Raw genomic sequence first — 25,021 nt, 5'->3', positions numbered from 1 at the left:
GGGCGGGGCAAGGGCCAGCACTAGAGAACCCCCTCCCACCACCCTCTCCCCTTCCTAAGGAAAAGGCCTGGGCTCCACTCACTCAGAGTGCCAGAACTGGGGCGAGGCTGAACATGGGCAACTTGAAGAGTGTGGGCCAGGAGCCCGGGCCCCCTTGTGGCCTGGGGCTGGGCCTGGGCCTGGGGCTATGTGGCAAGCAGGGCCCTGCCTCCCCGACCTCAGAGCCCAGCCGGGCACCGGCCCTGGCGCCCCCACCCTCGCCCCCACCAGCACCAGACCACAGGTAAGGGCCCTGGCGGCCAGAAACAGCGGGCTAAGGGAGGGTGGCAAGCCCTGAGCCTCAGGCTGGAGGGCCAGGTCGCCCACACAAGAGAGCTACCTGTATGGACAGAACAGGACAATCAGGAAGCTCAGATAAGAGGCTGGGATGGGCCAGCAGGGAGCAGGTGGAAGCGGGAGGTAAGGGTGCTGGTTTACCAGTCTGAATGCTGCTCTGCTGCCGTGAGCTATTTGGCTTTGAGCAAGTCGCTTAACCTCTCTGAGCCTTCATTTACATAAGATAAGGATATAACACTAATCATTCCATGGGATTGTTGTAAATTTCTAGCTCCTGCAAGCCTTCAACAAACCCTGATGATCATTTCACAGAAGGGGCTAAAGAGGTAGTTGCAGGAGAGAGAGAAGATCGTCTCAGAAAGGGGAGACAGCTGGTCCAGGAGACTCAGGTCCTTGGTGTAAGAGGCTGAAAAGACAGAGCAAACCTCCTAGTGGCCATCAACCCCAAAACTAACCTGGCATCCTCAGCCGCCAGAGAGACAGGGCAGCTGGAGGCGGAGAGGGGATTGCGGGGGGGTTGCCAGGCCAGGCAGGGTGGTGGGGGCTGGAGGCAGCCCTGTAGGGAAGGCTCTGCACAGGCGCCCCGAGGCCCCGAGTCCCTCCCTTCCTCCCCGCCACAGGCCTCAGCCTCTGGGAGGAAGTGATAAGGCCTCCGAGGCTTCCCTTCACACGATGGTTACTGTCAGGAGGGGTGGAAGCAAGCAGGGAGGGAAATCAGGGCTGAGGAATCCCTGCTGCGGCTTCCCTCAGCTCAGCCATGGGCTCCATCCCCCTCAAAGCTGGGTTCATCACAACTCCGGGGGCTGGGACACCCCATGTACAGAAGAGGTGACATGGGCCCCAAGCAGGGATGGGGACCCAGCCTCAGTCAGAGGCTCAGGAGCTCAGTGTGGCTCTCTGTGCAGCCCAGGGCCTGGAGACACAAGAAACAGGCGGGGGCCTGGGTTTTGAAGGGACTGGTTCTGCCCATGAGGCCTCTGGCAGGATTCCTAACTTTTCTGAGCCTTGAGTCCCTCATCTGTACAGGAGTGTGCAAATACTGTCTACCTCCTAAGGTAGCTGTGAGGGCTGACAGAGGAAATATGAGGAAGCATGTGGCAGGCAAGCCAGAAATCACTGGGCTTACTCATGTTGTTGGAGGGGTCTCTGGGGGCACACCTCCCCCTTAACCTCTACCCTGGGTTCTAGCAGCCCCCCACTCACCCGGCCTCCAGATGGGCCCAAGTTCCCTCGTGTGAAGAACTGGGAGGTGGGGAGCATCACCTATGACACCTTGAGTGCCCAGTCACAGCAGGTAAGGCCATGAGCCCTCCCCATCCCATGTCAGGGTCAGGGTGGCTAAGGCCAGGCCGCTCCTGAACTTGTAGAGAGCCAACAGGGAAGAGCCAGGGGACTCTGGTGACTCCTGACCTCCAGACCTTGCCCCAAATCCTGCCACAACCCAGCCCAACTTCACCGTTTCCAGTCTCAGCCCCAGCCCTGATCCCACACCTGCCCAGACTCACCTGCCCTCTGAGCCCCCTCCCATCCTTCCTCTACACCCTGACCTGGTCTTGACCTTTGTGCTCCTGCTCGCTCTGCCTCTGTCCTCCACCCCAACCCAGGATGGGCCCTGCACCCCAAGACGCTGTCTAGGCTCTCTGGTATTTCCACGGAAACTACAGAGCCGGCCCTCCCAGAACCCTGCACCCCCTGAGCAGCTGCTGAGCCAGGCCAGGGACTTCATCAACCAGTACTACAGCTCCATCAAGAGGTGAGGCTGTGCCTTGAGACCGAAAGCCCACCCTTGTCCTTTGACTTGGGCTGGTCCTGGCCAGCCCTTGAAATGATTACCTTCCCTAGGAAGGTTCCCATCCGCTGCCCTGACACCAGCACCTACCAGCATCTCCCCAGTACCCACGCAAAGTCAGGGAACCTCTCCCCCACCCCTCCGATTTGACTTTCTTCTGCTCCCCTCTCCACAACAGGAGTGGCTCCCAGGCCCATGAGCAGAGGCTTCAAGAGGTGGAAGCTGAGGTAGCAGCCACAGGCACCTATCAGCTTCGGGAAAGCGAGCTGGTGTTCGGGGCCAAGCAGGCCTGGCGAAACGCTCCTCGCTGCGTGGGCCGGATCCAGTGGGGGAAGCTGCAGGTGTGGCTGGCTAGCAAGCACTCCAGATGGGGACTGGGGGACAGAAAAGGGACAGGGAGAGTGAGGGTAACTCCTGAGGCTTCGCTGGGGGGTACTAAGCAGCGGGGAGATCCTTGCCCATTCCCTTAGAGATTGGTACCCCTGGGGGCCCTCAGTCCAGTAGCCAACCCTGGTTGTTAAGCCCCGCAGCAATGCCTTGGCTGACTGTGGAGAGAAACACCCAAACATAGGAGTCAGAAAGGACAGCCAGGCAGTGGTTCGGGGTGGGGGTGGGGGGGTATTGTCAGAACAACAGAAGCATTCTTCTAGAAAAGGGCCCTGGCTGCTTCTTCCATGTGGGCCTCACTTGTCCAGCCCAGTCCTCCAGCACCTTGGCCTCACACCCTCCTTCACATTCCCACCACTGAAGAGCCTAAGAGAAGCAAGAGAAGCAAGCTGACCCACTGGGAACTTAATCCATGGCCTTGGCCTCCTTAGCTATAACTGGCCACCAAAGAATTTGGAATAAAGCCACATGCTCAGTAAATCCCAAAGAAGTCTCCAATAAAAGAACGATCCTGTCTGACACTTGCATCCCCTTGAAATTGTTCAAAGCTCTAGCTCAACATTGAACCCATCAGAGCTTCTATATTGGATCCCACTCACTGCTACATTCCTCCCTTGGCCCCAGACCAGCCACTGCCACCCCCCTGCTTCTGTCACTAACATGAGCAGGAAAGGCACCTCCCAGCTCCCTGCTGGTGCCCCCATAGAGCCAAGTCAAGATGGTTTCTCCTAGCCTGAGAATGTCAGGACTCCCTGGACAGCCACCTAATGCAGCCAACACCTTCCCAACACCAGTGTGCTCAAGGAGAGTTTGATGACTGGCTGGGGTCACCTGCTTTTGCTTGAGCACCGTGGGTAATGGGGAGCTCACCACCCACACCCCTAGGTAGCCTTCCAGTCACTCGGTGCCTTTCCCCAATCATCAGTTTGGCAGTGACTGGGTCCCTCCTCTGTATCAGGTATTGAGTCCGCTCCTGCAGGGATGGGGAGATGTCCCAGCAAGGAGATAAGGGACAGACCAGATGTGTGTGGTGCAGGGCAGGAAGCAGTCAGTGTGGGTGCTGATGATCAGGTAGGCTCCCTGAAGGAAAAAGAACCATGACGAGTGACACTGGCAGCCTTTGGAGGGTGCAGACAAGGTGGCTACACCCTCCCCTGCCTCTTTACCTTCTCCTAGAACTGATACTCAAGATCTCTGTGTCTCCCCTCACCCCATCCCCCTGCCTTGGCTGGCTCAGGTGTTTGATGCCCGGGATTGCAGCTCTGCCCAGGAGATGTTCACCTACATCTGCAACCACATCAAGTATGCCACCAACCGGGGCAACCTCCGGTGAGTGCCCCCTACACTGTGCCAGATGGCACCCCTTCCCTAGGTGGCAGTGAAGGCGGGGCTCTGACAGCTGTCGTCCCCATGTCAGCTCGGCCATCACAGTGTTCCCCCAGCGTGCCTCAGGCCGCGGAGACTTTCGAATTTGGAACAGCCAGCTGGTGCGCTATGCGGGCTACAGGCAGCAGGATGGCTCTGTGCGGGGGGACCCAGCCAACGTGGAGATCACTGAGGTGGGCACAGAGGGGCAGGGATGGTGGAGCCTAGCCAATGAGGGCTCTGGGATGTGGCATGAGGGTCCAGTCAAAGAGTGGTTGGTGAAGCAGGGAGGGGGGACTCTGAGATGAAGGAGGGAGAGGCCAATGAAGGGAGTCCCTGAGGAGGACAGGAGGTTGGGCCCCTCAGACCCACCTCTGGCCCTGCTCCCCACAGCTCTGCATCCAGCATGGCTGGACTCCAGGAAACGGCCGCTTTGATGTGCTGCCCCTACTGCTCCAGGCCCCAGATGAACCCCCAGAACTCTTTGCTCTGCCCCCCGAGCTGGTTCTCGAGGTGCCCCTGGAGCACCCCACGTGAGCATGAGAGGGATTGGGTCAGGTGGAGGAGGGGCTGCCCAGGGGTGGCCAGGCAGGCTCCACAGGCAGCCTGATCCCACGCCCGGCCACCCCCAGGCTGGAGTGGTTTGCGGCCCTGGGCCTGCGCTGGTATGCCCTCCCAGCGGTGAGCAACATGCTGCTGGAAATTGGGGGGCTGGAGTTCCCTGCGGCCCCCTTCAGCGGCTGGTACATGAGCACTGAGATTGGCACGCGGAACCTGTGTGACCCTCATCGATACAACATCCTGGAGGTGAGGACCAGTGGGTAGGGAAGGGGATGCGTCCCTCCAGGCTGGAGCCTTTGATTCACAAATAGGTCCCCACACTCAGCAACCTCCTAGAAATTTGGAGGGCTCCTCCTAAATGCAAATTTGGGGCAAATAAGTGTACGTGCAGTTATTTCTTCTGGGATCTATAGTTCTAAGGCTTTCATCAGATCCTCAAGGCAGATGTTGCAAAAACAATGTCATTTTAGAGATGGGAAGTTAAGATCCAGGGCAGAGAAGTAACTGGCTCAGGGGTGCCTTTGCAGCCGAGAACCTGAACCAGCTCCAAACTAAGCAGTCAGGCCTCGCTGTGTCCACCTACCCACCCTCACTCCTTCTACTCATGAGTTTCAGACAAAGCTGCTCTCCATCCACTCCCCCACAACCTTGTCCCTACAATGCCATGTACCCCTGCTCCCAGGATGTGGCTGTCTGCATGGACTTGGATACCAGGACCACCTCATCCCTGTGGAAAGACAAGGCAGCAGTGGAAATCAACTTGGCTGTGCTGCACAGTTACCAGGTACATAGGCCCAGGCTGGCCAGGAAGGAAAGGACCAGAGCGCTTAGAAATGGGGGCGGGAGTTGGAGACAGCTGGCAGTAGTATCGTGGTCCGTGGGGCACACTGGGCCTGCAGTTCTGGGGACACAGCACATACTATTCCAAGTGCTGCAATATGGGGGTGCAGTGTGTTGGGAGCCCTGCTGATGAAGGCATGCTTGAGAATGCAGGCCCCCAGGGTATAGTGGGTATTGCAGTCTGTGGGACCCGCTGGATTCTGGAAACATTAACACCAGGGCTGAAGGCCTTCTGGGCATTGTCATTTGAGGAAACTAGTGCCTGCTGAGAACTTGGCTGGAGTTTAGGATGTTTTGCTTCAGGAGCCTGGAGTTGCTACTGCTAAACTTTGGGCACACCATGCGTGCTGCAGCCAGTGGTGACAGCACCGTGGGGAACACAGCATGTGTTCAGTTTGGGGAGACCCAGGGCACAGTGGTAATTAGGGTAACAGCAGTGTGAGTCTGTAGGCTGTCTAAGCCCCTGCCTCCCCAATCCCAGCTGGCCAAAGTGACCATCGTGGACCACCATGCTGCCACAGCCTCCTTCATGAAGCACCTGGAGAACGAGCAGAAGGCCAGGGGGGGTTGCCCTGCTGACTGGGCCTGGATCGTGCCCCCCATCTCTGGCAGCCTCACCCCTGTTTTCCATCAGGAGATGGTCAACTATGTCCTGTCCCCGGCCTTCCGCTATCAGGTGCCTACTCGCTGGCTCTTACCCACTGTGGCCAGCTCTAACTAAGCAGCACCCAGGGGCCTCCAAACTGTTGTTTGACTTATCTCCTCCTCCTCCACTCCCCCATCACTGCCCTGCAGACAGACCCGTGGAAGGGGAGTGCATCCAAGGGTGCCGGCGTCACCAGGAAGAAAACCTTTAAGGAAGTGGCCAAGTAGGTGCCCTAGAAGTGCTGCCCCTAGGGTTGCTGCCCACACATAGGGGACCAGTTCTAACAACAGGAAGGTCCACCCCACACCCACACCCACCACTCTGTGTCCCAAGACCTTACTTGGACCATGCACCTGGGGAGGCTGTGGCTCTGTATGCCTGGGACCACCCCTCACCTTGCCCTTGCCTGCAGTGCGGTGAAGATCTCTGCCTCACTCATGGGCACTGTGATGGCAAAGCGAGTGAAGGCGACAATCCTCTATGGCTCCGAGACTGGCCGGGCCCAGAGCTATGCACAGCAGCTGGGGAGACTCTTCCGGAAGGCTTTCGACCCCCGGGTAGGGCTAAGTCCAGAGGGCTGGGGACCTGGGAAGGGGGAGAGGGCCCATCTGTATCTTCAGAGGTGCCCTGGAGGACAGAAGAGGGTCACAAGTCAGAGCCCAGAAGGAAGCCCAGCATCCAAATGGATTCAGGGATTGATTCTGGGCCTGAGTCAGGGTCTGAGTTGTGCCCTGCCAGGCAGGACTGAGTAGATGTGCTAGAGCAGTAGGGGCCAAGTCCCTGGGACATCAGTCTTCTCCTCATCCACAGGTCCTGTGCATGGATGAGTATGACGTGGTGTCCCTTGAGCATGAGACGCTGGTGTTGGTGGTGACCAGCACATTTGGGAATGGTGATCCCCCAGAGAATGGAGAGGTGAGACCTAGTAGGAAAGAAGCCCCTGGAAATGAGGGGAGACTCAAAATGGGGTGGCTGGGCAGGGACCCCATCCCTGCAGTGGCGAGTGGAGCCTTGAGAGTCCCCCAAAATGCGAGTGTGGACAATCCACTGGAACCCGAGAGCCTGCACAAGCCATACTCCAGCACCCCAACACACACACCTGCTTCAGCATGTCCCCAGATCATTTCTATTACCCGTGCAAGTGTTTAATATGTGGAAGGCACTTGTTGGTTGGCCCACGAGGTCAGACTGCTCTCAAGCACTGACAGGTTAGAAAAACAGCAACACTCCACTTACTACTCAATTTTGACTTTCTTTCCTTCGTTCCTTAAGAAAGAGCACCTCTCAGATGTCAACAGAGATTAGGCAACTTCACTTTCTGCACAAATCTTTAAAGACACAAACGAGAGCACCACCACTGAGCCCTTTATTATTAGCCACGGTCTTTCCAGCTTCTCTGTCCCTGGCTGCCCTGGCTATGTTCATTCCTAGTGTCCTTGGCTGTTTCAGCTTCTAGGTGATAAGTGCCTCCTGAGCACTAGGTACCTCCTCCAGGATCCCAAAGCAGAATTCTGATGCCAGCTGCCCCCCAGCCATGCTGCCATGTCAGCCCTCATTCTGATCTGCTTTGTAAAGAATAATAGAGCCACGTACTTTTTGGTGTAAAAGTGGTATTTACACCCCCGTGACCCACCACCTACATAGTCCCCTTGTGCCCCCAGCCAGCTCCTTCCCTGTCCATCCCTATGTAAGGCCACCAGCCTTCTGACTTCTGTCAGCCAGGTTAGTTTTGCGTGCTCCAGGGTATCATAGAGAGGGGAGCACACAGTAAGGCCTCGGCCCGCTTCTGAGGCTCATCTCACTGTGAGTAGTGATTCAGTACCTAACTCCTTTCTACTGCCGAGCAGCGTTCACCTTGTGAACGCACCGTGTGTTTCTCTGTTCTCCTGCTGACGGGTGCTTGGGCTGTTTCCAGGGTTTGGCTATTTTGAATAAAGCTGTTATGAACATTCTTGGGCAAGGCTTTTGTGGGCTCATGTTTTCATTTCTCTTAAATAAATACCTGGGAGTAGAACTGCTGGGTCATCGGGTAGATGTATGTTTAACTTAAAAAAAAACAAAAAAACAAAAAACTGCCCAACAGCCAAATGGATTGAACTGCACCTCTAAGTTCTGTGCATTTCAACGTTTGTAAACTTCACCTCCGTTTTTGACACTAGAGCAAACCTAGAAATGTGACCCACAGAAATGGGGTATATTCGCTAAAGACCATGAACAAGAATGTTTACAGCAGCATTGGCCATAATAGCCCCAGACTGGAAACAATTGCGAGAACTACCCACAGCCAACTGGATAAATACATTGTGGTCTATTCAAATTCTATACAGCGATGAGGCTGAAAGGATCACAATCACAGGACATAGATGAATCTGAAAACATAACATAGAGGGAAAGAAGCCCAAACAACAGAATTGGACCGTAGGGCTCACTTTGTATTAAGCTCAGTAATAGGCAAAAGGAATCTGTGGTGTTTGAATCAGGAAAGAAGTCACCATCACTGGGGGTGGGGAGGTGGGGGGTGGTAACTGGGAGGGGTCCAAAGGTGAATTCTAGGATTCTAGCGATGTTTCCTGAGAGGATGCTGATGGCACAAGCATGCTCAGCTGGTGAAAATCTAGAAAAAACTGTACGTTTATGATACATGGGCTTTTCTGAATGTATTATGCTTCAATGAAAGGTTCAAAAAATAAAATAAGTAGTACACACTAATGGTGAACCTAAAGACCCACCACCCAAATGCACCTACAGCTAACACTGAGGTGTTCCAGGCTTGCTGCGTTTGGGGTTTTGCTATGCGAAGGTGTTCCACATAGCTCTTAGCTATTTTCATGCCAGCACATGATGCAGCTCAGCCTCCTAGAAGATGCTGGTGCTACTAGCAATGGAAGCAATGTAGGGAGACTGAGGACTGTTTTCCACCTCCATCAAGTTGGCTGAAGCATTAAGGACTGGCCACATCCAGTGTTGGAAGGAGTGAGCAAAGAATACTCCTCTACCGGTTGCTGCATTGCAGGGATTGCTGCATTGCAGGCCGGTCTGACCACCCACCTTATTCAGCCTTTAAATCCTGACTCAGCAACTCCCCTTGGAAAGACTACCCTAAAAAACACAAAAGAGGAGGTGGGTGTGTATAGATACAAGCATTTGGGCATTGGTCACAGATAGCCCAGATGTCCTGAGTCAGACGGAAGTCTCCTGCCTGTGGTCCATGCAAATGTGGGAACACTATACAGTCACTCAAAGAATGAGGTCAGTCTTGGTGTGTTGACCTGGAAGGAGGTCCATGATAGGTTGTGGAGAAAAAGCAGGTGTGGTGGGTAAGTATGTGTATGTGGCCCCATTTTCACTTTTTGAAAAAACTAAAAAACAAAACAAAACTATAAATACAAATACATATGCAACTACAACAAAACAGAGCTACGAGGTTAAACTCCTGTCAATAGGGCACATGCCTTGGGGGCTAGGACTGGAGGGGAGGTAAGGGTAGATTTTCACTTTTATTACTTTATAGTTCTGCAATGTTTTTGAAAAGCCAATATCAGTTTTAAATTTTTCAAAACAAATCAAAATTAGAACTTACAAAAAATAAGGATCAGCCCAGCACAGTTTTAAATTTGTGTGGTTTGAAATAAAACAAAACTGGGACACCCAGGTGGCTCAGCGGTTGAGTGTCTGCCTTCGGCTCAGGGCATGATCCTGGGATCCAGGATTGCATCCCACATAAGGCTCCTTGTGGGGAGCCTGCTTCTGTCTCTGCCTCTCTCTCTCTGTATCTCTCATGAATAAATAACAAAATCTTAAAAAAAAAAAAAAAAAAAGAACTAAAACAAAACTAACCATGATACTAACACCTCCCCTCTAGAGTTTTGCGGCAGCCCTGATGGAGATGTCGGGTCCCTACAACAGCTCCCCTCGGCCAGAACAGCACAAGTGAGTGGTGGTGGGAGCCTGGGGGGAGGTGAGACGGAAGACAGTGAGGTGTTTGGAGACACTGAGGAATGGAGGGCTGAAATGTTGTCCCTGCACGTCTCCAACAAGCCGGATGGACCCCCATCACAGCTTGGGATGCCCTCCTTCCTTGGGACCTGGCCACTCGCAGTCCCCAGGACTGAGGGCTGGCTGGTCCTGAGGTCCCCTTTTGAGAGGGGAGGGGAGGCAAAGCAGGGCCTGAAGGCACAGAGATCTCTGGGAGACAAAGCTAAGCTCAAGGGCAGAGTCTTTCCTATCCCAGATGTGGAGACACCGAAACTGTCCCCAGGCTGTGGCTGGGCTTGCGTCATGACCCCAGTTCTCTGAAACAGCACTGTCTTTGTCTTCTCTTGCCAGGAGTTACAAAATCCGCTTCAACAGTGTCTCCTGCTCAGACCCACTGGTGTCCTCCTGGAGGCGGAAGAGAAAGGAGTCCAGTAACACAGACAGTGCTGGGGCACTGGGTACCCTCAGGTGTGGGGATCTGCAGTGAAGGGAGGCAAGGGAGCGAGGGCAAGCTGCCTGGGCATCCGTGGGGCTGGGATAGGTTGGGGCTCTAGTGACAGCTCCCTGAACCCCAGGTTCTGTGTGTTCGGGCTGGGCTCCCGGGCATACCCCCACTTTTGTGCCTTTGCTCGTGCGGTGGACACACGGCTGGAAGAGCTGGGTGGGGAGCGGCTGCTGCAGCTGGGCCAAGGAGATGAGCTGTGTGGCCAGGAGGAGGCCTTCCGAGGCTGGGCCCAGGCCGCCTTCCAGGTGAGCCCCTAGGCCTGTTCCAACATGTGACCCAGGCTTCCCCTCCCACCCCAATTCTAGCTCCCTCCTGACTGCATCCCTCCCCCTTGAGATGCACAATAATGAGGCTGGAGGTCTTGCTGTCCTCATTCTGTTTGGTTCTCTGATCCCTTCCTGTTCCTTCCAAAATCTGTCCTCATTTCGCCACTGTGCAGCCAGCCCTCATGGCTCAGTCCTGAGCAGTGGATAATAGAGCCCTAACAACATGGGAGGGGACTGGCCCAGGCAGAAGAGAGCAGACAGGGCCCCAGCCCACAGAGTTTTGGTCAGACACAGACAGGGCACCAGAGTGGACGCATAGAAGGAGAGCATGCAGGGCAGGCAGGATAGAGGGGGGTGGATAGGCCCAGGAGAAAGCTGGACAGATGGGCAGCTCTGGTGGCGCAGGTTAGCCCCGGTTAGCGCCACCTGCAGCCCAGGATGTGATCCTGGAGACCCTGGATCGAGTCCCACATCAGGCTCTCTGCATGGTGCCTGCTTCTCTCTCTGCCCGTGTCTCTGCCTCTCTCTCTCTCTCTCTCTCTCTGTGTGTCTCTATGAATGAATAAATAAAGTCTAGAAAGAAAGAAAGAAAGAAAGAAAGAAAGAAAGAAAGAAAGAAAGAAAAGAAAAGAAAAGAAAAGAAAAGAAAAGAAAAGAAAAGAAAAGAAAAGAAAAGAAAAGAAAAGAAAGCTGGACAGAGGTGAGGGCTGCAGCTGAAGCCAGCACAGAACCTACAGGAAGTCAGTAGCCACATAGGCCCAGGGTGACGCCTGGACAGATGGTGTCCTGGCTCAGGGAAGTGCAAGGAGGGGTGTGGGTCCCAGGGCTGTGACTCTCTCAGCCTGGGCTTCCTCCAGAGGCAGCTCTGCCTGGCCTAGGGATTATGTCTGGAGGTGAGCAGGGATCATGCCTCTTCCAGTCCTGACATTCTTTCAGGGCAGTGCTGGTTCATCCAGGGGTCCCAGGCTTGAGCTTATTAGCAGGTCTGGACTGATGGAGAAGGAGGAGGACATGCAGGGAGTGGGGGGCTGGACGGGTGCTGGCACAGGTGGAGGATTTGTTGGGGTGGAGAAAGTCAAGCTGGACAAATAGATAGGCTCAGATTGGGAGGAGAAGGGGAATGGGAAACACAACAAAAGAATCCAAGATGAAAGGAAGTGACTGGAAGTTAGGAGTGGGACAGGAAAAGAAAGGGGCACAATGTGAAGTTTTTGAGATACTGCTTTAAAGACACAGGGTCAATGAGAGGAGCATCCAACTAGAAGCAGGAAGACGCTGAACTAACTGGGGTGGTAGCAGTAGGGGTAGGAAGGAAGGGAGGGGGCCAAGGAAGGAAGGAAGAGATATAAGACTTTACTTACACACACAAAAGAAAGATTAACAGGGCTGGTGATATCGCTTGGGAGAAGAGGGAGCAACCAATCCTGGATGAGCCCTGGAATTTAAGCCCGGGATGGACAAGCAGGTTGCAGGACTCCTATGGGAGCAGAAACAGATCCTCACTCTCCCAGGGGTCCTGCCCCAGGGGGCCCTCTAGCCCAAGTGAGCCATGCAGGAAGGACAGCAGCCAGAAACCCCTCCCACAGCCTCCTGAATCAGCATTGTAGGGTTTTACATAAAGCATCTCATTTCATCCTCACTGGAACCCAATGAGGCAGAAAGATGGGTAAGTGAGGCACGTGCAATATAAGTACAGGAGTCAGAATTTGAATGCAGCTCTGAACACATAGCCGCATTCACTGAGTGCTACTGTGTGCCTGGCACTGTGCCCCCTCAAAAAACAACACTCACCAGATTAAGGAACCAGGGGGTGTGACACAAGTCAATATGCACAAAGTGATAGCTAGTGCAGTGGCCAAGCCACAAAATGGGCTGAAGAACAGGCATCGTCTGCCTCAGCCACGAGGGCTGCCGAGACCACAGGCTCAGCCTTAGAAGGGTGCCTCCCACTCCCAGGCCCCTGAGCTCCCACAGTCCCAGGAATGGAAGGTGGCAACTGGGGACCCCACAGCCCAGATCAACCTCCTGCCTCAGCCTCCTTGGGCTCTTCACTGCTCTAGCCCTCGCCAGTGGGCCCTCACTACCTTGCCCCTCAGGCCTCCTGTGAGACCTTCTGCGTGGGAGAGGATGCCAAGGCTGCCGCCCGGGACATATTCAGCCCCAAACGGACCTGGAAACGCCAGAGGTACCGGCTGAGCGCCCAGGCTGAGGGCCTCCAGCTGCTGCCAGGTGAGGCTCTGGCCTCCCCCTGACCCAGCTAGCCCTCTGGGCTCCCAGAGTCCCAGGGCTAACTGTCAGGAGCCGGGCCGGGTTTCTGGCTCAGTCTCAGTCTCCCCCGCAGGACTGATCCATGTGCACAGGAGGAAGATGGTCCAGGCTACTGTCCTCGCAGTGGAAAACCTGCAAAGCAGCAAGTCCACGTGAGGAGGACCCCTTCCCCGCAACACACATCTGTCCTAGCCTCTCCTTCCCCCTGTTTCAGCACCCTCCTTCCCACACCCTCCTTACCCTCCTCTAACTGCCCCAACTTCTCACCCCCAGCCGGGCCACAATCCTGGTGCGCCTGGACACTGGAAGCCAGGAGGCGCTGCAGTACCAGCCAGGGGACCACATTGGCATCTGCCCGCCCAACCGGCCTGGCCTTGTGGAGGCGCTGCTGAGCCGGGTGGAGGATCCACCGCCACCAGGAGAGCCAGTGGCAGTGGAGCAGCTGGAGAAGGGCAGCCCCGGTAAGGCGGAGATCTGGGGCACTAATGACAGCCTACTCCATTCCCCCTGGCCTCAGGGTCCCCCTGAGTTGAGGACCTGGTAAGAGGGCTGCCACCTCCACTCACAGCCGTAATGCCTGTGCTCAGAGCCGGCTGTGCTCCCTCCCTTTGAGCTGGCCTTGTTGCTGGATGTTCCACAGAGTGTGGCTCCTTCCTCAGTACCTACCCCCATTCCCTAAAAGGCTGCCTCCTCCTTCTGGGCTCCTCCCAAAGTCTCCTCCTGACAGCCTAGCCTGCTCTATAGCTCGCATCTGGTCTACCTCCTGCCCCACCAGTGCCTGGGGTTAAAAAAAGTTGGGTGGGGGAGAAGCAGAGCCCAGACCAACCCAAACCAACCAGAAGCCCCCAAACACACACAACACATCCACCACCACTGTTTAAGGGCAAGGTCTCCAATAAAACACAAAGTGTGGTCAGTCCTGATGTATCCATCCCCCAAGCAATAACCACCTCAGACAATGCAGTTCCCTCTGGCCCCTTCCTCAGATCTCCCCTGTACACCATCACCAGGTGGCCCACCCCCCAGCTGGGTTCGGGACCCTCGCCTGCCCCCATGCACACTGCGCCAGGCTCTCACCTTCTTCCTGGACATCACTTCCCCGCCCAGCCCTCAACTCCTTCGACTGCTCAGCACCCTGGCTGAAGAGTCCAGTGAACAGCAGGAGCTTGAGAGCCTCAGCCAGGTGCGGGGGCCGTCCGTCCTAGTGGGCAGCAGGAGCTAAAGAACCTCAGACAGGTACAGGGCAGCCCCAGGGGCAGTGAGGGCTTGAGAGCCTCAGCTAAGTTCAGGGCAGCCCCAGTGGGCAGTGGGGGCTCGAGAGCCTCAGCCAGGTGCAGGGCAGCCACAGCAGGCAGCAGGAGCTCGAGGTAAGATGAGCCGGGGGTTGGGGGGGAGGTCAGGGGGGGTTTCTCTGGCTAGCACATCCTGGGGTTTAAGACCCAGCTCAGGAGTCACTAATTCATGTCTGAAGAGGGAGAAGCCCTAGGAGGCTCGGCTCAGGAGGAAGGTCAGCAGGCAGGGTTGGGAGCCCATTGCACCTTGCTTCCGCCAGGACCCCCGGCGCTATGAGGAATGGAAGTGGTTCCGCTGCCCCACACTGCTGGAGGTACTGGAACAGTTCCCATCGGTGGCACTGCCCGCCCCCCTGCTCCTCACCCAGCTGCCCCTGCTCCAGCCCCGGTACTACTCGGTCAGCTCAGCACCCAGTGCCCACCCAGGAGAGATCCACCTCACAGTAGCTGTGCTGGCATACAGGACACAGGGTGAGGTCATGGAGGGCCAGGGTCAGGGCCAGACAGTGACCCTGGTTCAGGCCCCTCACTGGCACCCTCTTGTCCCCAACCCCCAGATGGACTGGGCCCCCTTCATTATGGAGTCTGCTCCACATGGCTAAGCCAACTTAAGGCCGGAGATCCTGTACCCTGCTTCATCAGGGGGTGAGTACTTCAGGGGATGGAGGTGGCATAGAGAGTGTGTGTCCAAGCAGGGGTGGGCAAAGTGCCACACGGATGACCAGGGACAGATGGAAGAATAGGCAGGTGGCTGCACAGGGTGAGGGTGAAAGCTTTGGTGAGGGGTATGAGCGGGGCGGGGGGGGGGGGGGGGCACTTAACACGTATCAAGAATGGCATATCTGATTAAGCTACTTTAGAACTTTGACTAAGCTTTGGGCATTTCATTAATTGGACTTCGGGTCCTGTCCCAAGCTTCCACTCCCAGAGACAGGGCTAGGATTCGACCAGCAGGCCCTGCTGCTTTTAGGTATACTATGTGCCTTGCTACAGCCTTGGAGTCAATCTGATACTCAGAGGCACGGCACTTGGGAACTGTGCCCTGCCCAAGGACAAGTCCCCACTTAGTCCAGGGAGAACTAGTTAGGTTACCACAGTATCACTGAGGACTCAAACAAAGGAAAAAATCATAGGATACCCTTCCCTCATGCTGTGTTCAGAAGCCTGGCCCCATCCAGCAGCCAGGACTCAAAGCCTCAGGGTGGACTTCAAAGAGTTCCCAGGATGGGCACCAGTTAGGTCCAGTAACCCAAACCCATCTGGGAGGCTAAATCACAAACTGTACCAATCTACTGAATACAAACCAAATACCCAATATTAAGGCTAGGATTTAAAATAAACATTCAATGAACTCATTATGGACCAAAGCTGTCCTTCCCCTTCCTGTATTTTATAAATCCCCTCAACTGAGATAGAACATTCTTTACTTCAAATCAAGTTATATTTCTTTTGACCCAACCTCCAGAAACACAGGTCCACAGAGTTTCTGCCTGCAAGTAGAGTTCTTTTAATAAACACACCATGCCCACTCTGAGCTAGACTGTATGGTGAACACCTGACAGCCCACTGACCAGCGGTAGTTGAGTTCTCCCCCCACCCCTCAGTCAGACTTGGTAAGAGCGTGGGAGCTGGGAAAGCACAGGGCCCTGACTGAGCGTTTCTCCACCAGGGCTCCCTCCTTCCGGCTGCCACCTGATCCCAGTCTGCCTTGCATCTTAGTGGGTCCTGGTACGGGTATTGCCCCCTTTCGGGGTTTCTGGCAGGAGCGGCTGCACGACATTGACAGCAAAGGTGAGACTGGGGACCAAGGGAATGACTGGAAGGCAGGAGGGAGTCACACAATCTACGGGAAATGGAATGGGGCTAGAAGACAGAAAGCAGGCAGGAAAGAGGTCCACAGAGGTGAAAAGAAGCTTATTAGACCAACTGAAAGGCAGGGCCCCTTTGGTTTGGCTTCCTGGGGCCAGATCCAAAGTAGCTGTTGGACTGGATTAAGGATAAGGGAGGGGGTCAAGGGGAACTGGAAGTCTGGAGAGGATGGGGCTAAGACAGATATGCCCAGGGACGAGTGCCCAAGGAAGCTACAGGACGTTGGGGTTGGACATGGAGTGTGCAAGGCAGCTGGTAAGTCAAAAGAAGGGCTGTGACTGAAGGAAGGCAGATAGTGTGGAAGCTGAGGGTGTGGAAGACTATGGGGTTGAAGCAGGGACCGGGCTTGCTGGGAGTCCTGGAACTTCCCTGTTAGACGGTGCCAAGGGCCTGGAATTCTAAGTCAGAAGCCCCACGTTTCTCGAGCAAGTCACCACTGGTCATTCCACCCGAGGAGCCACCACCTCTTGCAAGCTGCTTTTCTATGAGCGTCTTCTCTGTAAATCGGGGTCAGGCAAGGTCTCTGGGAGAGCATCGTGCACTCTCCTGGAGGCTAGACAGCCGAGAGTGGTTCCCGCTCTAAAGTCATGGGCGGCCAGCCAGGGCGAGGTTAGCCAGAGGGAGATGTGGCTATGGCTGCGGCCCGGGGAGGGGGCTCTTCCAAGCCGCAGTGCTGCCTGCAGGGCTGCAGCCCGCCCCCATGACTCTGGTGTTCGGCTGCCGATGCTCCCAGCTCGACCACCTTTACCGCGACGAGGTGCAGGATGCCCAGCAGCGCGGAGTTTTTGGGCGCGTCCTCACCGCCTTCTCGCGGGAGCCCGACAGCCCTAAGGTGAGACACCCTGAGGGCGCGGGAGTAACCTGAAACCGGGCTCCCGGGAAGGGCCGCGGGGCGCTCCAGAGGGGCGCGTAGGCCCACGTCCAGCCCAGCCCGGTGCAGGGCGCACCCCCGCCCCGCCCCTCAGGTCCCACCCCGCGGCACCCAGGCAGCCCCTCCCGCGTCGGGGCGCGGTCTCCCTCACCTTCACCCTAGCCCCGCCCCGCGTCTGGCTCCTCCTCTCTCCACCCCAACACCGAGCACGGGGGGCGCCGCCCAGCGGGAGAACTGTTCGCACGCAGGGCCGGACTCTCCCCCTGAGAGCCCCCCCGCCCCCGCCAACGCCTAGGGCACGCCCCTAACCCCGGCTTCCCTCAGACGTACGTGCAGGACATCCTGCGGACGGAGCTGGCTGCTGAGGTGCACCGCGTGCTGTGCCTCGAGCGGGGCCACATGTTTGTGTGCGGCGACGTCACCATGGCAACCAGCGTCCTGCAGACGGTGCAGCGAATCCTGGCGACGGAGGGCGACATGGAGCTGGACGAGGCCGGCGACGTCATCGGCGTGCTGCGGGTGCGAGGGGCGGGGCCGTGCGGGGGCGGGGCCCACTCGCCTGCGGGGCCCGCCCGCTCTGATCCGCTGCACGCTTTCCCCGCAGGATCAGCAACGCTATCACGAGGACATTTTCGGGCTCACACTGCGCACCCAGGAGGTGACAAGCCGCATACGCACCCAGAGCTTCTCCTTGCAGGAGCGGCATCTGCGGGGCGCGGTGCCCTGGGCGTTGGACCCGCCCGGCCCAGACACCGCCGGCCCCTGAGAGCGCTCGTTTTCCATCCCAGTTCCAAGAGAGGGGCCGTCAGTCCACTCTGGCTCTGCCCCTCTCCTGCGGGCGTTACCAGCCACTTGTCCCCTCCCGAGGTGCCTTCCCGTCTCTGTCCAGAGTCTGCCCTAAGTCGCCTTCTTCCCAGGAATGAGTGAAATGTCCTTCCTCGCCCCAGGTCCCGACGCCCCCTGGAGCAGGGGTATTCCAGGGCCTACTGTCACCCCTTTTGTGTTCCTTAGGTGAATTTTAGATTCCCTTTACCTCTCAGCAGTGTCTTATCTCGAAACCTAATCTCTAAATCGTTCCAAGTATTTATTATTGAAGATTCACCATAAGAGACTGGACCAGATGTTATGAGAGCTACTAAGATGCCTAACCCAGCCCCATCGATTAAAACTACAGAACAACAAGCTTTGTCTTTTAATTCGTGCAGATGATGGTCATGGTAATTCTTTTTTTTTTTTTTTTTTTTTTGGTCATGGTAATTCTGAAGGGAGTCCTACCCTACATACTCCACTCTGACCCAGTGCTCTAGAAATGTGGTTTCCAGCCAAGCACAGACAGTTCTGTGTTGCTTCCTCGCTCTTGATTGAGAAGCAGGTACATCCCTCAGCTGTCAGGAGTGGGAATGCCAGAGACTAAGGTCACGGTGATGTGCAACACAGCCATGAGCAACTTCTACTGCGTGTTTCAGACAGGATGAGGAGCCACACCCACTTCCTCAGACGTCACAGCACTGCCAAACTCCAAAAACATCAGCCCTCTGTAGTCTTTCCACTTACAAGTTCCCGTGGCCCCCTTCCACAAGTCCCATGGGACCCTAAAGGTCAGGCCAGCTTGAAGAGCCCACTGCCATTCAGGTCCCCTCCCTCATTGTTTCCCTTACATATAGCTAGACCTCTGCCTTGGCCCTGTCCTCTGCCCTGAGGACACCTGGGGATTGCTTCCCTGGCAATCAACAGCAAGAACAGCTGGTTGGGGTGGTGTCCCCTTAGCCTTCCAGATGGGGATCATCTCTAAGACTTGTTTCCAGATCTTTTGGCATCGCCTCTCCTACCCTTTCTGTGCTCTCTGGGGTGAGCTCATCACTGACCTCCCCCAAGTCCTGCCCAACTAAAGGGTCCTTAGGCCTCCGGTCTGTGGGGGTCTCTAAAGAGGGCTCGGCGTCATGTCCTTCCACTCCACCTTGTCCGATCTCCTATAGCTGGAGAAGCCAGGAAACCTGGAGGAGGAGAAGATTCTTGGCAAGCATTCCATGGGTTTAGTTTCCAAAGATGACCTCCCCATCACCCTGAATTCCCACCACTGCCCTCATCCCTCCAGGTCTGGCTCCATCCAATTTTCTATTCATTCTTCAGCTTCCCCCTACCCGCTTCCGTTAGACATTACTGACCCTGAGGAGCCCTCTCAGTCAGTTCCAGGGGCCTGGCCAGGCTCCTTCTGGGTGTCTGTGGTCTCCTGAAACCTTCCAGGGAGCAAATTCTCAGTCCTCTGGGTTCTCCACTGCTGTCTGGGGCTGGAGGCAGGACTGGAGCCTGGTGAGAAAAGCCATCAGCTGGCCAGCGCAGTGATGCCCACTCTCCACCCAGAGTCTGTACCCCGTATGCCCTGACCACCTCACCATCACTTGACCAGGATGGCTTCTCCTCATCTGGTGAGAGTGTCTGGGAGGGGCTGGACCAGGGTCTGGACAGGGAAGAGGCTGAAGCCTCGCCCCACAGTTCCTGCTGTTGCTGTTGATGGAGCTGAATGGAAAAAAGAGGAATGATGGGCTCCCTCATGCCCCACAGTGTAAAACCCAGTCCCTGGACTGGGTGCCAAGGCTTTTCGGACCTCCTCTTCCAGTTCCTGTGGAGTATTTCCTTATACTCTATGCCCCCTCCCGTCTCCATTTCATTCAGCTACTTTCTCCCCACATTTCTCTTTCTGGCATCCCTCTGCTCACCTGGTGCAGGTAAATGGCATGAAGACTCATCTCAGCAGAAGCAAGCTCTGGAAGCTGGGCCAGCTTCTGGCCCCCAGTGCCCCCTGGAGACACACAGCTGGAACGGAGAGCACAGTACACCAAAGATGTGCCCCTCCCCCTTGCACCCCACAGAGAGGGCCAGACTCATCTCCCCTTCCCAGGGACCACCGGGGCTCCTGTATATTCCTCCCAGAGGACCAGTCCCCCTAATCCTGCTGCCCTGCCTCTCAGCCCCTCCACCCCTCACCTGGGGTCCTGGGCAAGGCGGGAAATGGAGGCCAGGAGGCTGGCTGTGGCAGCAGCTGGGCAGGGGGCTGTGGGGCTCAGGTCCCGTGGGGGCAGGAGGGGCTGCGCCAAGAGGTTGGCCAAGAAGGCCTCGGGCTGGGAACAAGAGAAGATGGTGTCAGGAAAGAGGACAGAAGGGGAGGGAGAAGGTCCAGGAAAGGCCTGAGAACAAGCTGGACCAGGGAGCAGGTCAATAGGAACAGTGAGAAGGACAGGAGGATGGGGGGGCGGGGGAGAAGGGCAGGCCAGGCTGCAACTTACCAGAGGTGAGGAAGAATCACTGAGCACCCCAGGGGTGGGGGGGCTACGAACAGAGGTGGCACCCCAGGCCGCTGCATCTTGTTGTACCCTGCCCCGAAGTTGCCCCAGGAACTTGGAGCTGTGCCCTGGGGGGCGCCATTGTGGATGTACCAGGGAGAACCTCATCAAGGAGAGCTCAGTCTTTCCATCCTCTGCGCGCTGAGACTGGGAGGCCTCTGTCTGTCCTGCTGAGAGCCACTGCGAATGGGAACAGTCTTTCAGATGCTGTAGGCACTGCTTTTGCAGCTTTAGTGGGAACCTTGTGGGGGTAGGCAGGACAGAACCCTGGCCCGGTTTTCCAGGTCAAAGCACAGAGGCTGTGATGGGGACTTGCTCAAGATCACCCAAAAATACAGCAGCAAAGCAGGACCCGGGTCTCGAGCCAGCACTAGGGCAGGGCGGGGGCTTAATGTTTTGCCAAGTTGTGCACACGGGAGCCCAGGGCTGGCCTGACCGCCTTCCTCCAACTTCTGACCAGCTCAGATCTCCGCCTCTCTGGCAGTCTTTCCTCCCACTTGTTGGAGTTACAATGTGCCGGGACCTGTTAGGGCTCTACACACACCATCTTCTGTAATCCTCACAGCTGCGCTTTGGCTACAGTTAGTGTCCTCATCTGACAGATAAGGACTCTAAACTGTGGGGAAGTGAAGTGATTGGTTCAGGGTCATAGGTGGCAAGCAATGGAGCTTGGGGTGGAAGTCAGCTCTGCTTTGAGCGAGGCAAGTAAAGCCCTACCCAAGCACAAAACCCGCAAAGCCAGGGACAGGCTCTAACCTGAGGGTGGCCGTGGCGCTTCACATCCATGAGGGCAAAGGAACAGATGTCCCCAACGCCAGCCACATCCACAGTGAAGTGATGAAAAAAGTCAATGATCTCCAGGGAACGCGGGCAGAACCAGAAAAGCAGAAACAGCGGAGTGAGGAGGGGAGACAGGAGCTCCTCCAGGAGGGAGACCTGGGGAGGCAAGGAGAGGCGGAGAAGGGGTTCTTGAAGCCCCCCCCTCCCCCCCCGCACTCGCCACCAGGACCTCAAGGTCCCCAGGGACGTTCGCGGGTGCCGCAAACCTCTAAGCCCATCACTTGCGGGCCCCCGGGATGACCAGCCCCAAGCCGAGCCCCCGTTTGTCCCAAGCCTTCTCCCGGGCGCCTGGGGTCGGGTATCCCCGCAGCCCCCCTTCGGGCCGGACCCTCACCGCCCGGTACTGCAACAGCCGCGCCATCTGCCGGTAAGCGCTGGCCCTGCCGGCAGGGCCGGGCTCCTCGGGGAGGTAGTGCATGTGCGCCAAAGCCGCCTGCAGCAGTAACTGCGGGGAACGACCCCCGCCCTGCTCTTCCGGAATGAAAGACCTGGAGGGCAGGGTGAGGGTGGAGAAGGGGCCTGCGGTTAGGAGGGGAGGGCGGATGGGCTGCAGGGCGCGGGAGAGGAGGTCGCTGAACGGCGGGAGGGGAAGGGATACGCGGGAGCCCGGCCCCAGGTCAGAGGAACGGCCCTCTCCCCCTCCTCTCCGGGCAGCTCCCCAGCACCTGGCCACGGTGGCCGTGACCCCGAGCGCGGTCATGGCGGTGAGCACGTGCTCCACAGCCAGCACATCCTCGTCGTAGACGGTGAGCACCAGCAGCGCGGCGAAGAGCGCGCCGGCGAAGAAGACGAGCTGGCGGGCCAGCAGCGCGAGCAGGGGCGCGGGGGGCGCGGCGGCGCGCAGGAAGGCGGCGGCCGGGCGGTAGGCGCGGGCCAGGCGCGCCCGCAGCTCGTGCGGCAGCTCGTTGAAGTGGCGCAGCTGCAGGTGGGCCAGGCGGGACCAGCGGCGCGCCCCCAGCGCCCCCGGCTCGCGCCGCAGCAGCTCGGCGTGGCTGTAGAAGGCGTGCAGCACCTGCCAGGCCAGCACCAGCGGGCTCAGCGCCAGGTTCATGGCGGCCAGCAGCAGCACCGTGCGCCGCCAGCGCGCCGCCAGGGCGCCCCGCTGGTCGCTGCGCTTGTAGGCGTCGGGCAGCTCCCAGCCCCCGCGGAAGAGCGAGAAGGGCCCGCGGAAGAGAAGCAGGTCGACGTTGAGCGCCAGGCCGTGGCTGAGGAAAGCTGCGCTGCCTCCCCAGGGCAGCGCGCAGCGGGCCGGCAGCAGGCCCTTGTTGGCCAGCGCCACCTTGTAGTTAGTGTAGCGCAGGATGCGGTGGTGGACGTCGAGCTCGGTGAGCGGCCGCGGCTGCACGCACAATCCCCCGCTCTTCTGCAGCGCCAGCAGGCGGGACTGCACCTCGGCCCAGGGCACCGAGCTGAGCTCCTCCTGTGGAGAGGGCACTGGTGAGCGCAGCGCGCTGGACTCCTCGACAGCGCGGTGATGCCCAAACTCACCTTGACCAGAGCTGCGGCCTTCATTTGCCCTGTCCCCACCTCGGCCTGCCGGTGTCCTGCAGGGCTTGAAACCTGCCACCTTTCCCTTTCTGCCCTCTCTTGCCCTCCGCTGACCCTGTCACTAACAATCAAGCTACTTCTTATTTCCTTTCATCCTCTTCTCAATTGCGATCCTCAATCCTCCTGCCCCTGCCTCTGCTTAGGCCATGAGTCATGTGCTTCCCGGTGACACTTCATTTCACTTCTTCAGGTATCTGATTTCTGCTCCTGAAGAGCAGATTTCCTGTACCCTCCCCTTCCTCCCCAAAGGTCTTCACAGAGGGCACAGGACTGCCGCAGGGAATGCGCACTCTCTCACCTTCCTGGTCCCTAGGGTGTCAGCCAACACAGGACCCAAAGCCTCCTTGTCTCAGCATGCTTTGGGACCCCTCCCTCCACCCCCCCTCCTGCTCCATCACCAGATCAACCTGCCTAAGACACTGGCTGTGTCTGGGGGGGGATGTCAGATCTCACTGGGGTCTCATCTGCAAACCTCAGTTTCACCCAGCTGCCCCAGTCGGGCTTAGTCAAGTCCCTCCAGGCCAGCCTCTCCAGTCCATCCCAGGTTCTCCCCTTCCCCTGGAAGGAATAGGGGAGGAGGAGAAAGAAGGGAGGAGGAGGAAGAGAAAGAGAAGGGTCAGCAGCCTCCCGGAGGAGCAGTGGTCTCACTCCTGCACTCTCCCACCTGGGCTCCCAGGACCCTCTCCATCCTCCCTGCGCTCCGCCTGCACTCCCCTACCCAAGGGGGCTTTCTGAAGCCTCTGCCCTTGGCTGTGCAGGAGAGCTGTGTGGAAGCTTCCACACTTCTGAGGGGAGCAAGGGAAGCCAAGCCGGCTGCAGAAAGTAGCCTTTGAGTTGGGCCTATAAGAACGAACTTGGGAACAAAGCAAGAAGGAGAACATACAGGATGGGGAGGAAAGAAAGGGCAAAGCATGAAGGGGGGGGGGGGGCGGGCAGGGAAGGACACACACAGTGGCTTTACTGCAATAGGGAGTGAGGCCAGAGAGGGTGGTGGGATCACCTGGTGGGGCCTGACCACTCACTTGTAGGCTGGCAGGTCTGTCTCCTCTCCTCACTGCCGTCCACTTCCTGCCTTCCCATCTCCTATCTTTCCCAGCCCCACCCAAATTCCTCCTGTCCTGTAAAGCCAGAGGGTCACCCTTCCTCTAAATACCTACTGTTTTGACCACAAGCATGTGACAATAAATCATCTTCTATAATCGAACTAAATCAACAAAATTCCTTGAGGGTCAGGACCATGGTTTTCTAAGTGGTGGCACCCCACTTCCTAACATTACTCAGAGCCTGGCCAGGTATCAATGAGGCCTTCTGCCTGCATTCCACTGGGTCCTTCTGTCTGCACAGCTCCCACTCCTCTATCCTTTGTCCCTCCCCACCCCCCAACACAGCGCCCATCCACAGCCAGGCCCACCCAGCTCACCGGGGGGATGTGCAGGGCCTCCCTGTAAAACACCTGGATGTCCCAGTAGCTGAAGAGGTTGCAAACTGAGCGAAGCAGCTGTAACAGCCAGAAGGCTGCAGCCAGGATCAGCAGGAAGACCAGCAAGGGGCTGGAACGGATCCTGTGTGTGGATGGGACAGAGAGCATCGAGAAAGTGGGGGCCCCAATAGAAAGAAAGACCAGACTTGGGGAGAGATGGAAAAGTCAGAGAGAGGGGGACCCCGCTGAACCAGCGGCTCTCAGACTATTCACCCCGGGAGTCCTTGAGCCCTCACAAGTGTCTGTGAGGCCCACACTTTTTTCAGGTAACACTAAGGCTTCCTGCTGTTTTCATGCTCATTCTCTCATGAGCAGACAGACAATGGACTTTTCTAGAGGCTAGAATGTGTGTGTGACATCACATCAGCAGCCAATGGAATGTATGCTTCTGCATTCTTAGGTTTTAAAGTTATTCTCAGCTTTAATCTCTAAGAAGGTAGACATAGATAGATAGAGATAATTCTCATAAACAAAAGCTCTTGGGTGTTCCTGATCAAGTTTAAGTGAATTAAAGGTGTCCTGAGACCAAAAGCTTGGAGAACTGATGATTCAGACCAAGGGTACAAATGGACAGGGTGGGTGGGTTCTTGTCTGCTCATGTCCCCCACTCCTTCCCCTCAACTGGCTATCACTCACCGCTGGGCACACTGGGAGGAGGATAGTATGGCATCTGCCAAGGTTACTTTGCTGTGGAGCAACCCAGGTCTCGTCCGGTTGTTTGGTTGTTTGGCAAAGAGGATGTTGTAATCCACACACCGAAGGAGGAAGGTTGTGAAGGTAACAATGAAGACGAATTGTCTAGGAGACAGGGAGTGTAGTGATCAGCCTCCAGTCAGTCCTGG

At 56.9% G+C, this 25,021-nt stretch overlaps 2 protein-coding genes across 10 annotated transcripts in view; one reads left to right on the top strand and one right to left on the bottom strand.

Moving 5' to 3' along the window:
- Positions 1-18,152, top strand: NOS3 (nitric oxide synthase 3). Of its 7 annotated transcripts, XM_072776979.1 has the most exons (27): positions 152-283; positions 608-662; positions 1,528-1,630; positions 1,941-2,089; positions 2,304-2,466; positions 3,750-3,841; positions 3,930-4,071; positions 4,271-4,410; positions 4,510-4,684; positions 5,121-5,222; positions 5,760-5,954; positions 6,074-6,147; positions 6,337-6,481; positions 6,735-6,839; positions 9,787-9,854; positions 10,251-10,367; positions 10,475-10,649; positions 12,767-12,899; positions 13,012-13,090; positions 13,212-13,399; positions 13,925-14,121; positions 14,491-14,701; positions 14,788-14,875; positions 15,900-16,021; positions 16,783-16,931; positions 17,295-17,489; positions 17,575-18,152. In XM_072776979.1, the coding sequence occupies exons 2-27, from the start codon at positions 634-636 to the stop codon at positions 17,734-17,736; spliced, it is 3,498 nt and encodes a 1,165-aa protein (XP_072633080.1). In that variant the 5' UTR covers positions 152-283; positions 608-633; the 3' UTR covers positions 17,737-18,152. The 7 variants fall into 7 exon arrangements, with proteins under 7 accessions (XP_072633076.1, XP_072633077.1, XP_072633079.1 ...); XM_072776975.1 differs by lacking the exon at positions 608-662 and having other exon boundaries at positions 1-283; positions 1,525-1,630; XM_072776976.1 differs by lacking the exon at positions 608-662 and having other exon boundaries at positions 2-283.
- The window catches only part of ATG9B (autophagy related 9B), a 23,713-nt gene continuing 6,909 nt past the window's right edge, over positions 8,218-25,021 (bottom strand). For all 3 annotated transcript variants that reach the window (XM_072776989.1, XM_072776988.1, XM_072776990.1), the window contains 13 exons: positions 24,816-24,977; positions 24,120-24,261; positions 21,817-22,571; positions 21,486-21,639; positions 21,068-21,247; positions 20,255-20,491; positions 19,956-20,089; positions 19,688-19,784; positions 19,364-19,487; positions 19,136-19,277; positions 17,301-18,964; positions 12,032-12,147; positions 8,218-10,304 (listed from right to left, as the gene is read on the bottom strand). In XM_072776989.1, the coding sequence (XP_072633090.1) occupies positions 19,150-19,277; positions 19,364-19,487; positions 19,688-19,784; positions 19,956-20,089; positions 20,255-20,491; positions 21,068-21,247; positions 21,486-21,639; positions 21,817-22,571; positions 24,120-24,261; positions 24,816-24,977 (2,113 nt within the window). In that variant the 3' untranslated portion in view covers positions 8,218-10,304; positions 12,032-12,147; positions 17,301-18,964; positions 19,136-19,149. The remainder of the gene's footprint in view (positions 10,305-12,031; positions 12,148-17,300; positions 18,965-19,135; positions 19,278-19,363; positions 19,488-19,687; positions 19,785-19,955; positions 20,090-20,254; positions 20,492-21,067; positions 21,248-21,485; positions 21,640-21,816; positions 22,572-24,119; positions 24,262-24,815; positions 24,978-25,021) is intronic.

Source organism: Canis lupus, chromosome 15 (genome assembly GCF_048164855.1).
Source record: "Canis lupus baileyi chromosome 15, mCanLup2.hap1, whole genome shotgun sequence".
Classification (NCBI taxonomy): domain Eukaryota; kingdom Metazoa; phylum Chordata; class Mammalia; order Carnivora; family Canidae; genus Canis; species Canis lupus.
This window is presented reverse-complemented; position numbering and strand designations above follow the sequence as displayed.